Genomic DNA, 21,917 nt, shown 5'->3' on the forward strand with positions numbered 1-21,917 from the left:
TTGACCGAAAATATTGAGCTATATTGGTAACGGACCGCTCCGTTCTGAAGGATGCCACAAAAAAAAGGTACAAGCTACATTTAAACTATTCTAAATAGGTTCTAGAAAATATAGTTTTGTAACATGTCCTAAATTTTTAGCTAATTTAGATGTTTGGAGAGGGTCGCACTTTTGTGTTTTAGGAAGGATATGTAAACGACAGATAACACCAAAAATATGAAGAAATTATTTCCAAACCGTGTTAAGTCAACAATCATTATGTTGCTCATTTTGAAGAATGCTGGTTAACAAAAAGCAGGTCAGTGTCTCATTTCGTGAACAAAGGTACACATACCATTGTTTCCTTTCGTTTCCTTTATAATCGGTTACTCAACTGAAGCTATAATACCAGCTTTATTGCGATGTCGCACATGTAAAACAGACACTTGTGCACAACCAGAGAAGATCTGATTTAATCAGTTGAGCTGCTTCAATGAGTGTTATCTTGGTTTAATAGCTTTTAATGGGGTTTAAGTCCTGCAAAGGTCGAGATGAATTCTACTGTAGACATGACTGCATCATGACTCTTCTTGTAAATGACTAGTTATAATGTACTTTTATTTATTAGTCCAAATAGGCGACAATGGTTGTCGATGTGTGTATGGGGAGGCAGGGAGGGTGCGGGGACGTGGGTGCGTATTGAAAACAGTGGGCAAGTGAGTGCAAATGTGGGCAACAAAAGACTGATATCGTGATATAAGTAGGGATGACCAATGAACCATCAACTTGATTAGAACACTCCCATAGACATGCAGGGAGCTCAACTGTGCACTGCTTGCACAGACATTTCTAAATTGAGCTCATTCTTTTATTTTTCATAATTTTTCTGTAAAAATTGGGGATGTTAATGCCAATTATGTTTTGTAACTATCTTGCAAATTCCAGCAACATAACTTATTTCATTTTCCTGTAAGTGCGAGTCAAAATTGGTCCATCGCCACAGTGCGCTTAATTGCCAGTGGCTGAGTTCAGCACTGCTCAAGAATGGCACAAAATATTCATGTCAATAAGATCAGGTGAACAACGTGGCCTACTGAGCTGTAATTTGGCAGAGTTGCCAGTAATACCTCTATCATACCCTCTGTAAAAAGGAAAATAAATTGAACAAGTAGATCTCGAGTTACAAATTAAATCACCAGCTTCCCTTTGGAATTTCCATACTCCTTTCGAATCATGCTAAGAAGACACCTTTCTAAACATAAATGTGAAGTTTCGTGCTCATTTGATGTATTGTTCACCTGATTTCAACCCTAAACGTTTTCTTATATTTAGGCCTATAACATCTACAACTTGCTGCTGGCTATACCTTGTTTAGAACTTTCAAAAGAAGTACCTGAATGTGCAACCATAACTGTTTCAAAATAGCCCGCGAAAGTCATGCAGCTAACTTCGAGGTCATGCATTGAATTGTATTGAATAAGGAATACTACGGGAACCAGCACCTTTTGTTAGAAGTCACACATGAGCATGATTGTGGATAACCTCTATTCAAAGTATGCTCTATTGTTGTGAATGAGTCAATGACCTTCAATGACACTTAAGATTTTCTTTGCATACACCTACTAATTGGTCATATTAAACCCAATAACATTGACATTTTTGGTTGTGAAAAAAAAAGTTCACATGTACTTAGTGCAATTTTGATTTTGTGCCATATCGGCCATCTTGGATGATTTTTGCCAAATGTTCTCTAAATGCATGATTTCAATGCCTCGGTTTGAAAAAATAATTTATGCCATTGACTAGTAAAGTGCCATTTCATAAGAAACCCCTTTGATACTTTCACAATATGTTGTTTCATGTTTGCATATATGTTAAAATAAAGAAATATATAAAGGTAAATATATATGCTTATGCCGATTTTGCTCCCAATTGCTATTTTTGGACCTTGTCATTTCATTTCGTTCCAATGACCGGTCAGAATGGGAAACTTTGAAAATTCATAATTCGAAAAGTTTTTGACTGATTTTGACCATTTAACCACCAAAATACTTCTATTGATGAGTTCTATCCAGAAAACGATCTTTTGTAGCAATAGGGGCAACATGAAATTTTGATGGTTATCCCTAATATAAGGATAAACAAGAAGAGCACGTTTTCAGTGTCCCCGTTTGACAAACACCTCATTTACAGTGTCGCAATCTCCGCATGCTATGTACAAAAATGGGTATGGAGCAGCTTGGTACAGTGGTTCAACCGAATGCGTTCATCATGGATATCCCTGATTTAGCATACTTGTGGTTTCTCAAAAATTGACTATGGTTCAAGGTTTTGGACAGTCTGTACCTGGTGCATATTGGTAACCCGATTACGCTAAACACGAACAATAGGTAACTTATTTTGTTGACAAGTTACATCAAATTAAAGCTGATTAAAAGGGTTCTTTATCAGGAAAATTCTGACTCTTCAGGATATTGTTGTCATGTTGCTTGATCGGGTCACATTCCCAGCAAACACAAAACGCTTTTAAAACGTTTTAAACAGATTATATTCTCGGTTTTGGTTTGGTAAAACGTTTTAATAACATTAAATGTCGTGTTGTATACAGGTCATTAAACGTTTTAAAACGTTTTTGATGAAAACACACGACAACGATTTTGTAAATTGTTTCAAAATGTTTTTGTAAAATAATTGCGAAATATTTTTTCAACACTTAAATAACATTATGTTGGAATATTTGCAGTGAGTTATCTAAAAATGTTTTTAAATGTTATGAAAACGTTTTATATCCTTATTTACCCTTTGTATAACTCGACATTTAAACGTTTTCTGACAACCTTTTCTAACCTTTTACGAATGATGTTGAAAATGTTTTGTGTTTGTTGGGTTATTAGTTAATACAGATTGTTAGATAATTGTCGATAATAAAAGTGATCCATTCATGAAGTTTAGGTTGATAATGCCAAATTACTATAACTTACTTGACATTTTGCAGAAATTCTTTCTGCGAACACTGTGACCATCCCATTTCTTGGTCGGACCATCCTGCAGCTCCCATTACGTAAGCATTTTTACCACAGTTAAAGCCACCGGTGTCATGACTGATACAAATGCTAATTTGATCATTTTAAAAAAAATAAGGAAAGAGAGCAAAAATAAATTACAGCAAAAAAGTTCCAGAAAATGTAAATGACGGATTAAATGTATTGGTAACCACCTGAGCATAATCTGCCGACCTAACATTGCCACTGATTGGTCAATTATATGATATCTTCACTTAAATCACCAATCAGAATGGAGCTTTGCAAATAATTCACCCCAATTTTTTGTGTGGTGAAATTATTCTAACAATGTTACTGATTGGTCCAATTGATAATGAAAATTTCTTTTTGTCCAATCGGCAGGTAGTTTTCATTACTCGACTAAGACTACAGGCTGTATAATCGCAACAGGTATTTAGTGCCAGCATGCGATTACTATTCTGAGACCACGCATTCTTACTAGCCTATACATTTAAGGGCTGGGGTATGAACGTTTGGACAGTATTTATTGTGGGATATTAGAGCACATCAGACATATCGAATTGCATTCTGAATACGAAGAATGTCCTTCTGATATCAAATAATTTTGATTTTTTAAATTCGCAATTTAATACACATTTTATGGCAAATCATTAAAATTGATATTTTTGATATTTAACAGTACTTGAAGTAAACTTTATAAATCTGATGATTTATACTTAAAGTGCATGTAGGTGGGATGAAAAAGCCGACGATCAATTGAAAATTTTGACCTTTCGTATTGAAGATATGGATTTTTTTCCCAAAACACCAAAAAATTAGGTCTTTTTGGGAAAAAATCCATATCTTCAATATGAAAGGTCAAAATTTTCAATTGACCGTCGGCTTTTCCTCCCTGCTACATACACTTTAAGAATATGTCATTAGATTTATATAATTTACTTCGAGGACTGTTATATATCAAAAATTTGAAAAATATCAAATTTTTATAATTTGTCATAAAATTTGTATTATATTGTGATTTTCAAAAATGAAAATTATTTGATATCAGAAAGACATGCTTCGTATTCAGAATGCAATTCGATAGGTCTGAGGTGCTCTCATGTCCCACAAGAAATACTGTCGAAACGCAATAAACGCTCATTTTAGATCCCTTAAGGTTATCGTTAAAAGTAACATAAGTTTATTAAATAACCCATCAGGACCAAAAACAAATACAAATTTTGTCAGAATGTCCACGTGCTACACTCGTACAAAAGTAAATCTTCTTTAATGTTGACTCATTTGTACAAGATATATCTTGATGTCTACCATGATTAATTTAATTAACTAAACAAATATTAAATACATTTTAGTGAGTTAAGGGGGTACTACATCCTTGCCCAATTTTGTGCCTATTTTTGCATTTTTCTCAAAAATTATAGCGCATTGGTGACAAGTAAGATATGCATATTATAGGGGGACTACAACTACTGCACAGCACAGACGACAGTTGTGGAGTTACAGTCAAAAACTACTTGCCTTGAGTTGCTGAATTTTCAGTGCAGTAGTTGTAGTCCTTGCCCCTATAATATACATATTTTTCTTGTCACCAATGCTCTATAATTTTTGAGAAAAATGCAAAAAATAGGCACAAAATTGGCCAAGGGGTGCAGTACCCCCATAATTCTCCTTTCTAACAATTTTATGTCTGCAAGACCGAAACATGTTTAAGTCCCGGTCAAAGTGTGAATAGCAGTCCTATTATTCAAATAGTTTTTCTTACTTATGTCCAATTTCGTGTGCCAATACTTGTACACCAAACAAAGATCCTATGTAGGACACTGAACACTTGTTGCCCCCACAGACGCTACAACTGTATGCTCTCCCGGCAACGTCCATGTGCATTCTGCAAGTAAAACGTTATATTTTAATACGTTACCAACAATGACAAAAAGACTCTAATTCAAATAAGTTGAATTGGTATATATTGGATACAGATTTTCGAATCTACGTTTGGGTTTTGTCCCTCATAACAATCAGAAGCCTATAGATTAAATGCTTATTCTTATGAATTTTTAGAGTACTTCTTACAGGGGCAACAATCCAAACCATGCCATTTAAAACTTGTATTGACAACAGATCCTGGAGAGCGGCGTTGAATTATATATTTCACGCGCGGCAAGATTTGTCAAAAGAACACAGACCATTCGTCCTTATAGCATGTATTTATATCTACAGTATATTGGCAAACCCACAGCTACGTAAAGGTGAAGATTAGATTTGCAAGTGTCCTTGTACAAGTTATATCCTTTGTATATGATAATGCCATTTTTGTGTTAAATTGTAGTAAAAACACATAAAAAAGGTAATTTTTAACCCAAGTATCTGAACTTATGTTGAAATATTTTCCTACATCAAGAATTATTCAGCATTTTATACCTCTACATCTATGCCAGATTTGGTGTATTTCATATCAAAGAATGTATGATTTATACAATATATTGCAGAGTACGGGTGGACGATGGTGATAAAGCATCCATGTTATGAGGCCTTTGTGCAGTAAATTACACACATCCAGTTTCTGTGCATTTTAAAATAATATTAAATGTTACGACTAAACGAATCAAGCTATTTCAAAGAAAGTAACAGAATATGTTTGACATGTGTGCTATTATATTGCACGTATTAAAGTTCGACACACTGTTGATTATATATTTTTAAAATTTTTCTTTTCAAACACGGTATAGATCATTATGGGATATTCTGTATTTCGTGCAACTGTACCCAGTGGCGTAGCCAGGATTTTGGAACCGAGGGGCCACAACTTGTAAATGTACCGACGGAAATATTTTTGCCGACGGAAGTTGTGATTTATTGACCCAAAAATTTTTGGCATGGTTGGAAAAAGTGAAGAGCAAAAAAAAAAAAAAAAAAAGATTATAGGCGGTACCAACATAAAAACACACAATTTTTATGTCAAATTCAATTTCATTCACAATTTTTAATTTTTCATCATTTTTTTATAATTCTTCCCTTTTTCTGTCATCCTGGATAAAAATAGTCTATTGTTAACCTGATTTTTTTTCTCACTAAGGCCTTCCGTCTACCGACGGCCTTACATCAACCGAGGGTACCGACTCCACTGCCCCCCCCACCCCTGGCTACGCCACTGACTGTACCTAACAAATTATAAATACTTACGGTACAACAAGAGCAACGTGGTCCCACTGTGCTTCATCCGGTTGAGTATTCTTCCATTCACGGACTAACCACAAATTGTTACTCGAGTCTGATGTTGTGTTCAAGATTGTCTGTGGACAAACACACCCCAACAAATTAAAGATATCAGCGAAGATCCTAAAAATATTTTTATAACCTCTGATATCAGAAATAATCTGTTTCGCGTGATTCGTTCCAAGGTAGAATAATATTTAGCTAATTTTGCCACCTTTCAATTCCATCAATTCTCTGCTTAAGTTTCATCTTAAATACTGCAATATAATATCCATTTGAGAATTTTATAACAGATTAAGACATTTAATACAAACTTGCCGTTAAATGATGCGACTTTATTTTAAATGACCCGCAACCTGTCGTCTGCACTATAGGAGTGCAAACCACTTGCGCCACCACAACCGAGTTATGAGTAGGGTTTCGTTGGAGTTTTCATATCACTAGTTTTCCGATGCTACACTCGCTGAGCAGCAAGACCTTCCCTTTAAGCTTTTAATCCGATAAGCTGATTATCTATTTGTTTTCATGAATTGGAAGACATTCTTTGATGTATTACTGAGCTCAATCATCTGAAATTACTGGAGCGTGAGCCACCCAGGCTGGTGGCTCAGCATAGTATTTTATTAACAGAAGGTTTTCTCCAAATTCGTTTCCTAATGATTAATTAATATGCATCATTCATACTCAGACGATTCCCAAATACAACCTAAGCCTATACATTGATTAGAAACTTTCAATAATTTTGAGTCTTATCTTAATACGAGAGATTAATAACGTTGTTTGCACACTTCACCATTTCATTAAGTGTTTCTTACATTAGTCTTGATGATCGTTATTCGAGAGAGAAGCACGTTGAGACCGGGAAGCATAGCCATTCGATGCGCCAACTATAAAAAAAACAGAGGAAACAAAAAATCATATTTGTTGCAAATGTATGATTTCGAATGATTGAAGAGGTTTGCGCAAGAAATACGTTCGTCAGTCTATATTTAATTGACAAAATTGACTTATTGGCATTTTGAAAATCGACAATGCTGGACCATATTCTCCCTCTTGCTGAGGGTCATGATGGGAGGGCTCAAAATGTGTACACTTTTGCCCAAGGTTATCTAAAAAACTCGCTTAGCTAAAAGTATTAATACAATTTGTTTGTTCTTAATACCTGATTAAACATGGCAAAGTTCATGGCAAGTGCTTAGGGAATGTTTTTAGAGGAACGCATATAAACTGCTTAGAGAATGCTACGATATGCCAGTCCTGTGGTCAGCCAGATAAGGCGTTAAATTAGGTCTGAACTGTATAATACTGCTTTATAATCAAAATTATGTATGTTTACCTTATGCATTTTGTTTGAAATAACAACTAAAAGCATTTAACCAAAAAAAGAGTCAAAACTAAATATTTACCGCCTGAAAAGTCGCAGTTATACATTTACAACTCTCAGCGCCTTTGTTAGCCCAGTAGTGATGGTCAGCAACAATATGAAGCTTCAAATATTTTTGGGTTGGGACAATATTCTGCAAATCAATATCCCTCATTTGTCTCATAGTGTGGTCTTCATTATCATGGACTCCGCATTCCATGTTATGAATTTCCTTTGGTGCTTTGTAGATCACGTGACCAAGGGCGCTATCCATTCCTCGTTTCTGCGCATGAGCATGATGTAGAGGTTCAATGTACACGTCTTCATATCCTTCTCGTGAAATTGTGCCAGTCTGGATATCATATGTAAACATAATAGAATTACGCCATTCATATTTTCTCCATTAATATTTTCTCAAGTATTCGTTCATCTTAACATTAAAAACAACGGTCTTGCAGAGAAGATCGCTTTCGCCCTATCAGCACAGTTAAAAATAACAGCAACCAGTTAGGAAAGCTGGTGTTAGTATCGTCTATTTTCTGATATTCAAATAATCGAAATTCTGTCAAAATTTATTTTCTCTCAATGTATTGATAAAATAAATGTTGTATTCATAGTGTTGAAGTTAAACCCTTTAATCGTGTTTATCTAGCATTACGTATGAATATCACCTCGTATATGTATTACATTACATGTTTTGTTATTAATTTTCCAATGATCAGTCATTTATCAACAACTTACCATTCCTCCACACGTGTTAACTGACACCCTAGAGTTACTGTGTCCTTTCACAGTACCACTGTAGAAACAGTCTCTTGGAACATCCTCCCTCATCTCCATTCCATCCTCTTCCAAATACATACAGGAGGTCGTCTGCTCAGTGAAGAAATTCTTGTCTTTTGTGACTTCCACGTGTAAATCGTCATCAAAGGCGCGAAGTTTGAAATAGAGTTCATCGTCTTTGATGATTTCACGTGTAAATTGTCGACTTGTCTTTGCTGAATTTATCTGATTGATGTAAATAATTTCATACTCTGGAACTGAATAATAATATTAATTATAAATTGTGACTTCGAGTTTATACAGCGAAAATAGTAAAGACATGTAACCACTTTTTTCTTTCCCTACTTTATATAAGTGTTGATAATACCATTCTATATCATTTTACAAACATCCTCGGTAAAAATACTAAAATAAAAACAACTAGCATCAACCGCAAAGACATCAACATCACCATCAACAACAACAACAACAACAACAACAAAAATGGGGAGATCAGTTTACAGTGCATTACGTCATGCTGGGAAACCCCCTTTCCTTGATTAATCACTGTAGTGTCTGATAAGTAACTAATATTAGGACATGATATAATGTTTGTAATCAAATATGATGCAACAGTGGAAATCTCCGATTGATTTTGACTCTAAAGGCTGGATACTATAATAACTCATATGTGCAAACCAAATAATGTGGATCATAGTGAAAGTGATATTAAGGAAGGAGATTGAGCGAAAAGTGCGCACCTTTCCCAAACAAGGAATTTATATTGGTCTACGTCGACATTCCGAAGTCTGGTTTTATGAAACGACTGATGCTTCAATGCAAGTGGAGCAGAATGGACTTTTGGTATCCCAGCAAACATAAAACATTTTACAGAAAATGTTTAAATGTCGGTTTATATAAAGGGTATTGTAATGTCGACAAAATATGTTGCAAAAATGTTTGCCACAAAATATTTGCAATTACATTTTGACCACATTTTTAAAATGTTGTTGCAGAATTGTTGTCATATAAAAGGTTTTAAAAATGTTTTCATGACCTTTTTATAACCCGACATTTAAATGTTATTAAAACATTTTAACGAAAACTAAAGTTCTGTGTTTGCTGGAATGTTCCTGCAGAAATTAGTGAAACAAACACCGTTAGGAGTTTGTCACCCATCGCAAAAAGGTTTATATGTAGATTAATGTTCTGCCAGTTGTCGTGAAGTCTGCAGCGGATTTCGCCGGACATCAATCTCGAACTGGATATTGCTTCAAAGATTCATTAAGGGATCTGGAATGAGCGTTTTGAGCGTTTCGACAGTATTTTTTGTGGGACATGAGAGCACATCAGACATATCGAATTGCATTCTGAATACGAAGAATGTCTTTCTGATATCAAATAATTAAAAAATTGAAATTCACGATATAATACAAATTTTATGACAAATTATTAAAATTGGATATTTTTCACATTTTTGAATATATAACAGTCCTCGAAGTAAATTTTATAAATCTAATGATATATTCTTAAAGTGTATGTAGCTGGGAGGAAAAGCCGACGATCAATTGAAAATTTTGACCTTTCATATTGAATATATGGATTTTTCCCCCCAAAAGACCTATTTTTTTTGGTGTTTTGGGGAAAAATCCATATCATCCCACCTACATACACTTTAATTATAAATCATCAGATTTGTAAATTTTACTTCGAGTACTGTTAAATATCAAAAATATCCAATTTTTAATCATTTGACATAAAATGTGTATTACATTGCGAATTTCAAAAAATCAAAATTATTTGATATCAGAAGGACATTCTTCGTATTCAGAATGCAAGCTGATCACCAGCAAGAACATGACTGTCTGATTATATCGTATCACATTAGATTATCAATGTAAAGCATTGTCCAATTATTAAATAAATAATTCACTTAGCTCTGAATTCAGATCGGTAAAAGTTTGTAATTATATAGTAAAATCGGGAAAGTGCTGCAATTTTAACAAAATATTAACAAAAATATTCGGGTTATGACAGACCGTGTAAATAAACGACCTTCGTTTTATAATAACTGTCTTTGTTGTTATTAAAACTCTAATTAAAACAATTACAAAAACACTTGACAGGGGACATTTTATGAGTATGGTGTTAATTGTCATTTATTTTAGCGGGTAGTCAATTTTAACTAAGAGAAAATCCGCCAAATGGGGCTACCTGAATGGGCGACTCCATTAGCAATCTACACTCCTGTTTGGGAGATTATAGGTCATTTCTTCCATATAAGGTGTAAGGATTTCAACTGGAATAGCCCAATACTGACCCATTTAGCTGCATCTAGTCTCCTAGCTGTACCCACTTTTTCATTTTTGTTCCTATTCCATCTGACACAAACAAGATTGCTCGACTAATATGTCTGCCAAAATTCAGCTCGACCTAACATTGAACTCGTACTCGCTATTGACAAAATAACACATATTAATGAAAGGTTCTACACCCTCATTTACATAGCATACGACAAGTTGACCAATCGTAGGCTGATACTTACAAGGTTCTAAACTGCACTATTTTGGGGGATAATGATATTTTTTAAATCGTCATTTTCCCAGCTTTAAAATTATATATAACTTGGCTAGTTTGGTAAAGTATTAGCTTGTCTAAAATCTTTATTTCTGGTTAACTTTCTTTTGTTTTCTATCGCATTTATGAACTTGAAACGGCTGTATTTCCAAAACACCAAAATGTCGGGTAGAACCTTGTAATTCTGAACCCACGAAATACCGATTACACTGTTACATATATTTTTAAAAATTTGCTTAAACCTGCTTAAACAAAACGTTTAGTATTAACTTTTTAAACAGCATTTTAAACATTGCAACAAGTACAATCGTTAGTTTTTAAAGAAAGAGAGGTTGTTCCTTACCCTCTTTTGCCTCTCCTAAAATTCCAAAGTATTCGGTAAGCTCATCCTCTGCAAGACGTGACTAAAGAAAAAAGAATCGTGATTATGATAGATGCAAGACAGATGCACAGTATTAAGAATCATATCAGATGCTAATATCATTTATGTTTCTGTTATATGTCGAAATTGTTCAATTGTATCAAACTCAAAAAAAAGGGCAACACAACAAAAAAGCAACTCTTTACATTGCGTACTTACTATAACACTGTACACATGGTACAGGGAGTGCCACAGTTAAGTATTTTGAGCAACGGATATTATATTATGTAATTGTGACGTGGTATATCAAAAAGAGACACTTTTGGACAGGTTATCAATTTTAGTGTTTTACATATCTTAAATAAAGAGATATTTTGCTCCACAACGCCGTTTTCACCAATGAAATCGGACATTCCTAAGCGAAGATATTGAGTTCGTAAGTTATGAAATTATAAAATTGGAAATTGAGATATCGGCATTTGAAAATAGGAATTACCTTGAAAAATGTCTCAAAAAATACAAGAGTCCAGTTATATTCCGGTGTGAAATTATCAGACAATATTTTAAACAAGTGAAAATATCACCCCCGGGCAGATTTGTTTAGCTATTTCTCCTTTTACGATCCTGCCCAAAAGTGTCTCCTTTCGATATACCACGTCACAATTATTATGCTCCAAAAGTTCCTCCTTACCTTCATAGATGGGCTGCTGGACCACCCCAGCCCAAAAATCGATAGAAGCAGTAGAAACCTCATGACGGATGTATATCCAGTCTGTAATTGATACTTTCACAACCAACCGGTATGATCATATAATAATTTTAATTTATATTGTCACTCGATACTCTTCTTTCATGGACATATGATGATTCATTGGTTTCAATACCATTACATGTAAGAAATTGGGTTAATTTACATAGGTTGATATTAGGTTAATATATGCAAAGTATAAATATGCATGAAATATTAGGTCAATATAGCCACAGTAGCCATAACCATGTCCAACAACACGTGACCCATTAATTATCGTCATACAATTAAACCCAGGGGCGGAGTCAGCTTTCCTGGCGGGGAGGAGCAAATTCAAATTTTCATCCTGGTTTTGGTGGGTGGGGTGCATCGTATCATTTTGGCCCTGGATTATGTACTGGTACGTGGCGTATACGTAGGCCTGTACGAGGCATTTGGACGATGTATACACTTGGGGGTGTAAACAAGTAGGCCTATTTGTTTCAGACGAAAAATGCACCCTTAACAAGTATGATAATCACAGTTTAGGGCAAATCCACTAGTGGGACATGAGAGCACATCAGACATATCGAATTGCATTCTGAATACGAAGAATCTCTTTCTGATATCAAATAATTTTCATTTTTTTAAATTCACGATATAATACAAATTTTATGACAAATTATAAAAATTTGATATTTTTACATTTTTGATATATAACAGTCCTCGAAGTAAATTTTATAAATCTAATGATATATTCTCAAAGTGTATGTAGCTGGGAGGAAAAGCCGACGATCAATTGAAAAATTTGACCTTTCATATTGAAGATATGGATTTTATTTCCCAAATAGACCCAATTTTTTTTTGTATTTTGGGAAAAAAATCCATATCTTCAATACAAAAGGTCAACATTTACAATTGATCGTCGGCTTTTCATCCTATCTACATACACTTAAAGTATAAATCATCAGATTTTATAAAGTTTACTTCGAGTACTGTTAAATATCGAAAATATCAATTTTTAATCATTTGCCATAAAATGTGTATTACATTGCGAATTTCAAAAAATCACATTTGATATCAGAAGGACATTTTTCGTATTCAGAATGCAATTCGATATGTCTGATGTGCTCTAATGTCTTACAATAAATACTGTCCAAACGTTCATACCCCGTCCCTTAACAGCCACGCGTTTGTTTGTTTTGTTTTGTTTTGTGGCTTTTTGTTCGAGATAGGCCGAGCGACCCAGGCTAAGCACACGGTCGTGTACGATAAAAAAGGATACGCTTCATTGCCACTACGAATAGCGTTGATAATCCGAAATTACTCATTTTAGCTCATTTTTACGATCTGCGCATGCTCATTTTCCTCTTAACATTTCCATCTCAAGAAAATTCGATTCTTTGTCAGTTTTCAACTGCAAGTCCAACAATAGGTTTTAACATATAGACCAAATATAAAAGGATATTTTCTATGATTTGAGATTGTAGTCACACATTGATATTAGGAAAATTCACCACCATCACCATACATTTTTCATTAGGCTTATAGCTAGGTATAAATGCCATAAATAGTTTAACGCTGCAACATGCTATGAATAAAATTATCTCAAGTGGCGGCCTTTTCAAATCATAAGCTCTTGTATTGTATTGTGGTCTGTGGCTGTCATTTCTATAGACACAGTGAGATAGTGGAAGCTTCAATTTTAAATGGAAAGGGAAAGACATCTCTAGAGGTGAATTTTATTTTATTAATTCAGTTTATTTGTAATCTAGCGCTTGATGGTGCGTTTACATTTTCACATGATTCCGTCTGTTAATGTAATAATAATTGACCTGTTGGTGACGCTGTGCGCTGGTAATGGATCGAGGCGACTGCATTGAAACCCCTAATCATCATTTATAAAAGGCCTACGTAATCAGTCGATGGTGCGGGCAGTCTTCACTCGCAAACCACTAAACTTTGTGTTATTTTTGCGTTGCAAAATGTGTGATAATAAGATAGCAGGTTGTGATGCTCTAGTGGCTAGTAGGGCCGTGCCTGTAGTGCGGGAGGTTGAAATTTCGAACCCTACCATAGCGTTTTGATTTTTGTTGTTGAAAATTATGAAAATTTTTATGATATTAGTAAACAACTTTCAGGAAGGGTTTCTGGTCATTTGAAGTAGAAATAATGAGGTAAAGTGAAATAAAGCGGTTTTTTTATCTTGACCGCTTATTAACTGTGGTGTTCTATTGTAGATCATCAAAGTTGCTCTAGACAACGAACCGCTGATTCCAATTAGGTGTATGTATGGGTAGGGTGTAAGGTCGACGGTGTAAAATTTACAAATATGCCAAAAAATCAGGTTTGAAATTCGTACATCATAATATTTGATATGTACGCATAAAGAAAACAATTGCAGGGAAGACCGTGGTAAAACAAACGTGTTACATATAAATATTTCCAAATGATCATAATACTGACCGGCCGAAAATCAAAATGCTACGGTAGGGTTCGAACCTTCAACCTCGCGCACTTCAAGCCACGGCGTTAACATCTAGACCATCACAACCTGCTGTATTTTACTCGTATCTTTTGCAATCTTAATTATTCCTCATTCAGTGTCTCGATCAACAACAATATTTTTAAAACTACTTTTAAGTTCAGTCAAATGAGGTGGTATTACTTTTTATATTGACTTCAATATTTTGTAAGTCAAGGCAGTATTTTGCTTAAATAAATAAATATCACTGGAGTCATCTTGAAACAAATTCATCAGGATTGTGAAGTAAACTAGAGTTTTCAATTATGTAGTCAAATCCAATGAAATCCTACTCACTTAGATAGTTTCGTCTTCCTGGTCGGAAGACTTCTTCAGTAATGCGATGATCCGCTGGTTTCCCCGCGAGACTTCTCATCCCTAGGGTGCACAGTTCTTAGTAGCGGATCATATATGTGATTTAGAGAACATACACCTTCATCGCGATTAACATTGTTTAACGCAGTGTGGTTACCCTAAGTGGTCCATCGATAAGGCAAAACAACAAATTCAAAATAAACAGCCAAATGTGAGCAGGAGTAGTAAAGACAGTGCGGATCGGTGCAAAGGAATGGTTGTCATTCCTTATGTGCAAGGAGTTTCTAACAAAATATCTTGCAAAGATCTTTCAAACAATATAGGATTAGCACGGCCATGAAGCCCCACAACACTCTCAAGAGATTGCTTATGCATCCTAAGGACAAGATCGACTCCTCACAATGCTGCGACTGTGTATGTGAAATTACTTGCCAAACTTGTAATAAATCATATATCGGCGAGACAGGGAGAAAGTTCCAAACAAGACTGAATGAACACAGAAAAGACACTGAAAAAATCAAAGATGTCAAATATACCAGAGCAAAAAGAAAAGAATCCGTCACTGAACAGCACAAGTCGGCCATCACCGACCATGTAGCACAGGAGAACCATGTCATTGACTAGGAGGGGCTAAGATTGTCGAAAAGGACTCAAATAAACACACAAGATGGATACGCGAGGCATTATGGATCAGAAAGAGGGGGCAGGAGATGCTAAATCGCGATGAAGCCTGGGTGTATATTCTCTAAATCACATATGATCCGCTACTAAGAACTGTGCACCCTGGGGATGAGAAGTCTCGCGGGAAAACCAGCGGATCATCGCAAGTCTTCCGACCAGGAAGACGAAACTGTCTAAGTGAGTAGAATTTCATTGGATTTGACTACATAATTGAACACTTTAGCTCATAGGAGTCAACTGGACGATTCTGACGATTATTATTCGATATAATGGACAAGGCCGGCTGTTATTTTGTTAGTGACACTGGTCACCAATGGTCACGCACGATTGCGACACAGGGCCGTTATGAGAGTAACTTTCCAACCTACGACTCGATTATTCCACCAATCATTTTCGCTGAAAATTTAATACAAGCTCACGTTTGTTAATGTCTGTCATTACAGAAAAGCATACGTCCGGCGTTTACTCACTGTTGTAGATATAACCATTTTTGTGATCGTAACATGCAATTTTCTCATTTTCTCAGCTACTTTTTTTCTCATTTTCTCAAGCTTCTTTATTTTCAATATAATTCAACTTTACTTGTTTTGTGTTGCTTTACACTAATGTTTGGTATCTTATCCGTGGTCATGGTATGTACTTTAAGTAAAAAACGACCCGTGTCTCCCATTTCTGGAGCTATTTCGCTAAAACACATTTGCCGGGCAAATTTTCAACATTTTATTAGTAACACCATGTTCACCCGCAACCCGTAATAATTTTCTATCGAACAAAAGAGGTCACGAAGTTGCCGTCGTACTGAATACAAAACAAGTCACTGAGGTACATGAACCGGGTACGTGAACTTCCATGATTGTAATGATTTATAGTAATGTTTGTACCGCACAACAATTACATAGAATACATATGACATATCTTCAGTCTCAGATCCGTTGTACACCACATTTCGCCATACTGCATTTTAGAAACGCTTGCTGTTAGAATAAGAAAAATTTTAATTGTAATTATTGCACAGGTCACGGCGACCCTGTGACCTTTCCGGAAAAAGCCGAGTGGCAGGTTTTTCAAATAAATATTTTCTGTGTAAAAACTGTACCATCAGATAGGTAATGGAATATATGAAAATTAACTGTACATCTATCACAACAATTTTTGATAACAACTTGCGTCACAATTGATCTAGTATAGAAGGTAGAGAATTTATTTCGATCTTATATGTGACCGTACACCACGAATGAGCCGTAAATGTCCTCAATTGTATTCTGAGTTACAGTGTAAAATGGGCATGAAGGTCGTATTCATAGGTACCTCAATTTGGTGCTACGTGTACCTCATTTAATGAGATACACGTAGCACCAAATTGAAATACCTATGAATATGACCTTCATGCCCATTTTACACTGTAACTCAGAATACAATTGAGGACATTTACGGCTCATTCGTGGTGTACGGTCACATATACGCCTTTTTTTTTAATTAAGTGAAAATTAATTCTGAAAATTATGGAATTTTCACATTAGACCCGACAAAAGATTACCGTTTTGTTGTTATGATAATCTAATCGTTTGATTTCGTAAATAAAATTAGGGGTCTAATGTGGATCTAGGAGGCAAACTGGAACAATCCAATGCCTTGTCAAAATCATTTGCTTCAAAATGGAGTTCGGATGCACTTCGTAATACAACTTCCGTCACTGCGGAAACCACATGCACAGCGGAGCACGTGGCCGATATCAAAATCGATTGTATGTATTGTGTATGTAGGCTAGGACCCTCGTATTAATTGTCTCTATGCGCTTGAGAATTCAACAATATGAATAATGGTAGCTTTATTATATATAATACACATTAATGTTTTAAGCAGATAAAATTCCAAAATATGATGTAGTAATGAAGTTGCGATTTATTAATATTATATGTTTAAATTTTCACGATGACACTATGAAGTCCTTCGTGGTCGAGCGGTCTAAGGCGCTGGCAGGGGCTATTTTAACGTGCCTCACTGTCACGTACGTGACGAGATAATATATTTGTGTAGTGACAATTAATCATCCGTGTAGATATGCTTTAATAGTAGACAATGGTAGAGCCTTTCTTACGGTCACATTCAGGTAAAAATGTCAATTTTTTTATTTTTGAAACGCACTCTACTTCATCAACACTTTTATCTCATTGCACGAACGTGACGGTGAGGCACGTTAAAATAGCCCCTGGGCGCTGGTCAAATGGTATAACGTGATAGCGGCGCAGTTCAGCGTGGGTTCGAGCCCCGCCTCTGCCTAATTAAATTTCCTTAGTTTTTTTAAATTTCATATTATGTTAGGGAAATGTGGCTGGGAGGATGTATGTATGGCGAAGAGTGGTGTGGATCCGTTGCATCACATTGTGATGGTCTGATCTATCAAGCAGAATTACCTCAACAATCACCGTCATATCCCATCAATTTATTATAGAATACGTGGCCAGTCGGATGTCCTTTTCCTAGACTTCAGCAAGGCATTCGACAAAGTGCCCCATGAATATCTCCTTCACAAGCTGCTCTACTATGGTGTGACTGGGAAAACAAATGGCTGGATTAAGAGCTTCCTGACAGGCAGGTCACAGTGCGTTGTGGTAGATGGAGAAGAGTCGAACTGGTGCCCAGTGTTATCTGGAGTCCCCCAGGGATCAGTACTGGGGCCAGTTTTGTTCCTTCTATTCATCAATGATATCGCCGATAATGTAACATCTAATATCAGGCTCTTCGCTGATGATAGTGTGATCTATCGAACAATCAAGACACCACAGGATCAGATTCTCCTTCATCAGGACTTGCTCACTGTGTTCTCCTGGGCCAAGACTTGGGGCATGAGTTTCAACGTCAAAAAGTGCGTCCATCTCACAATTCGTCGTCCGTATTCCATAGTGGCGTATAGTGGGGCGCCGCGAATAAACAACTTTTCGAGAAAATCGGGTTTGAAGAAATGCCAATTTAAAATCGAGTTGTGTAAATCAGACATTCATTATATTTTGTAAATGATGTGACATTTCTTTAGTAAACTAAATAGATTTTATTGTTATATATTTTTCAAAAGAAATAAATACATACTATTGCTGGCAAACTGACAATAAAACTATACGTCACTATGGAAAACGAACAAAACGCAATACCCTAAACTTACGTTACCGTACGCCACCTCGGTCGCCGTGTAATCCCTATGGCGTTACTTTTCGTCATTCGTATTCCATAGTGGCGTATAGGTCCGATACGCGTACGCCACTATGACATACGATGTTTTTCATTTTTGCCGATATTTCATAAATATAAAATGTGGATAAAACGTGGCGTATAATCGATACGCCACTATGGAATACAAAAAATGTCACTTTGTCACTATACGCCACATTTAATTAATTAATTACTAATTAATTAGCTAATTATGACTGATGAGACTTAGAAAAATGAAAGAGAACATCATTAAAAACATATGTGCCAATTTTCAAAAAAAATGACCAAAAATCACTATACGCCACTATGGAATACAGCCGACGAATTACCAACAAGCGCCAACCTCTTGAACATGCCTATACCATTGACGAGGATGTTATCCCCAAGGAAAATTCCACCAAGTACTTGGGTGTCACCATTACATCAACCCTGTCTTGGACCAAGCACATAGAAACCATCAGAGCTAAAGCTTCTAGAACGCTGGGATTGATACGAAGACATCTTGGGCCGTGTGACGCTCTGTCAAGGAGCGAGCGTACCAGAGCCTTGTTAGACCACAACTCGAATATGCATCTACAGTGTGGAACCCTTACACCAAGAGTGTCAAGACCAAGGTGGAGAGTGTGCAACGGCAAGCAGCTCGCCCATAGCAAAAAGAAAAGTTTCCCGGTGACTACCCGATGACCATTCGGTGGTTATCAGAAACCTTTCGGGTACCTTTTCTAGAGTTATCCGAAAGTGCCCGCTAGCGGATACCTTGCGGATACCTAATTAAGTTATCCAAAAGTTTTCGGGTAGACACCCGGAAGTCTCCCAAAACTCAAATATTTCAAATGAGTTACCCAGAAGGTTCCCAGAAACTTATATTTTTTGCAGGAGTTACCGGTGGTTATCCGCTTTTAATTTGACCTTGAAAATAGCATTAAGAATGCGTGGGTGGGTATATGGTCAAATTAAGGTCACTGTATGAATTCAAAATGGAGTAGCTAGCTGTTGGCAGTTGGAATATATTTGTACAGAATATTCAAGTTATTTGTGGTCCAAAATGTATGGATTTACATGTAGGACATTACAAGATGTTTAATAATTAATCTGGAACATGCTGTAGGAATTATAAAGCATTGAATGCTTGATTTCATATGACAATGCAGGTAGGAAAATTTGTATGAAATGATTTGTATTGATGCAGTTTTTATACACAATGTACCTAATATATGACACATTTGAATGTTTAGTTTATATCTTTTCTAGTAAATCATACATGATTTTGACAGTAAATTAATGTCAATTAAATTACTAATCATCAGCTAATGTGTCAATTAACTTATAAGCTTTATGTTAAGCTATTTGTTGTAAATAAATTATAATATTTGATATAGAAATTATAGGCTGTGTCAGTGATGTGATCACACTTAGGTACTGTATACATGTTTATATGCTGATATCAATTTGGTTGTACATTAATTGGAATTTAAATCAGAAGAATATTTGTGTACAATAACTACAATAATTACACTGTACACTTTCAAGTTTCTTATAGCAAGATAGCACAAGCTCAACTGCCATGACTGCAAAGTTGTATTTCTCCAAAAACTATACAATTCAAATAATAAGCTAAATTGCCTAATAAATTTGTGCATACTCATGAATTTGTATTTCTGCATTCCCCAAAAGGTCAACAGGAAGTCTCCAAAGAGGTCACCAGGTATATCGTCACCAAAAGTTATCCGCTAGGTCCCCGAAAAGTTATCGGGTAGTTATCCGCTGGTTCCCAAAAAAGTCATCGGGTGGTTACCCGCTAGTTTCCCAAAACAGTCATCGGCTAGTCATCCGGTACCTATTACCTGAAAGGTATCCACTATTGTTTCCCAAAAATTTATCGGGTAGTCACCCGCTACCTATCTAATTTGCATGTGAAATTTGCCGGTGTCTACCCGGTGACTATCGGGAAGTTATCCGAAAAAGGTCTCATTTTTTGATATGGGCGATTTGCAGTACGAGACTACAGAAGAACATCAAGTGTCTCTGAAATGCTGAACACACTCCAATGGGACACACTGGAGGACAGAAGACTCCTTGCCCAAGCGACCATGTTTCATAAGATCTTCAATGGCGCTGTTAACATCACCATACCCCAGCATTTCAAACCAAACCAGAGGCCAGCTAGAGGTTTGCATCATCTCCGGTTTCACCAGGTCATCACAAATCTCAACTCATATAAGTACTCCTTTTACCCCCGGGCCACTAATCTGGAACGTCCTACCATTGGAAGCAGTTACAGCAACAACACACCAGGGCTTCAGTTCGGCAGTTTTACCAGCCATCCGAAGACTGCAGCCTCCTGCTTCCATTAACGGGTGGTAAATCCCACATCAAGTTTTTAGCAGCACCCTATGTTTTTCATCAGCCTTTGTTGTTCACCGTTTTTGTATATAAGTTGCACTTGGACCGCACTGCACCATTCAACATCCGGGACAGCAAGATTTGCTTTTAAGGATGATAATGAATCAAGAATCAAGAATAAAGCTACTTACAATTTTGAATGGTATGATGACAAAATGTGTTTATCGCAGTTTACTGCGTATGAGAATCACTTTGAAACAACTTGCATTGACTTAATAATTGCAATTGCACTCAGAGGTGTATTGGACAAAAAAACTCTCATAGGCCTATATGCAACTATGTCTGTTGGAAGAATTATGAGAGGGGATATGTCGCCAAAAAGTATTGTTAAGGGGGTACTACACCTGTAGTAAATTTGGCTATTTTTGCATTTTTCTCAAAAAATAATAAAACACTGGTAACAAAAATTATGTATATTATTGGGGCAAGGAATCAAATTACTATACTGGAATTTCAGTGACTCAAGACAAGCAGTTCAGTAAATATGATAGGAAATGAGGTACATCCTAGCGGTACCTTATTTCTCATCATAAATAACGAACCGCTTGTCTTGGGTCACTGAAATTCCAGTGTAGTATTTGGATTCCTTGCCCCTATAATATACATTACTTTTGTTACCACTGTGTTAATAGGTTTTGAGAAAAATGCAAAAATACACACACATTTATCGAGAGGTGTAGTACCCCATTAAACCAAAAGTTTTTATTTTAAAGCCAAATTGGACTTCACGTACACAGAACTTTATTTAATTGAAAGACTCAGCTTCCATCTGATACCCTTTA

General features: G+C 35.9%; 1 protein-coding gene across 1 annotated transcript; it reads right to left on the minus strand.

Annotated features, from left to right (window-relative positions):
* Positions 1-4,760: 4,760 nt before the first annotated feature.
* On the minus strand, positions 4,761-8,590 carry LOC140167961 (zinc metalloproteinase/disintegrin-like). Its single transcript, XM_072191248.1, has 5 exons — positions 8,320-8,590; positions 7,622-7,930; positions 7,031-7,102; positions 6,183-6,292; positions 4,761-4,887 (listed from the first exon to the last, which is right to left on the minus strand). The coding sequence occupies exons 1-5, from the start codon at positions 8,437-8,439 to the stop codon at positions 4,761-4,763; spliced, it is 738 nt and encodes a 245-aa protein (XP_072047349.1). The 5' UTR covers positions 8,440-8,590.
* Between the last annotated feature and the right edge of the window lie 13,327 nt (positions 8,591-21,917).

The sequence above is a fragment of the Amphiura filiformis genome, chromosome 1 (genome assembly GCF_039555335.1).
Source record: "Amphiura filiformis chromosome 1, Afil_fr2py, whole genome shotgun sequence".
Lineage (NCBI taxonomy): Eukaryota > Metazoa > Echinodermata > Ophiuroidea > Amphilepidida > Amphiuridae > Amphiura > Amphiura filiformis.

Coding starts and splice junctions, on each gene's coding strand:
- LOC140167961 (XM_072191248.1), bottom strand. CDS start 8,439: ATGTATTTGGAAGAGGATGGAATGGAGATGAGGGAGGATGTTCCAAGA. Junction 7,931..8,319: donor TTAACACGTGTGGAGGAATG/GTAAGTTGTTGA, acceptor TATGATATCCAG/ACTGGCACAATTTCACGAGA. Junction 4,888..6,182: donor CACGTTGCTCTTGTTGTACC/GTAAGTATTTAT, acceptor TTTTACTTGCAG/AATGCACATGGACGTTGCCG.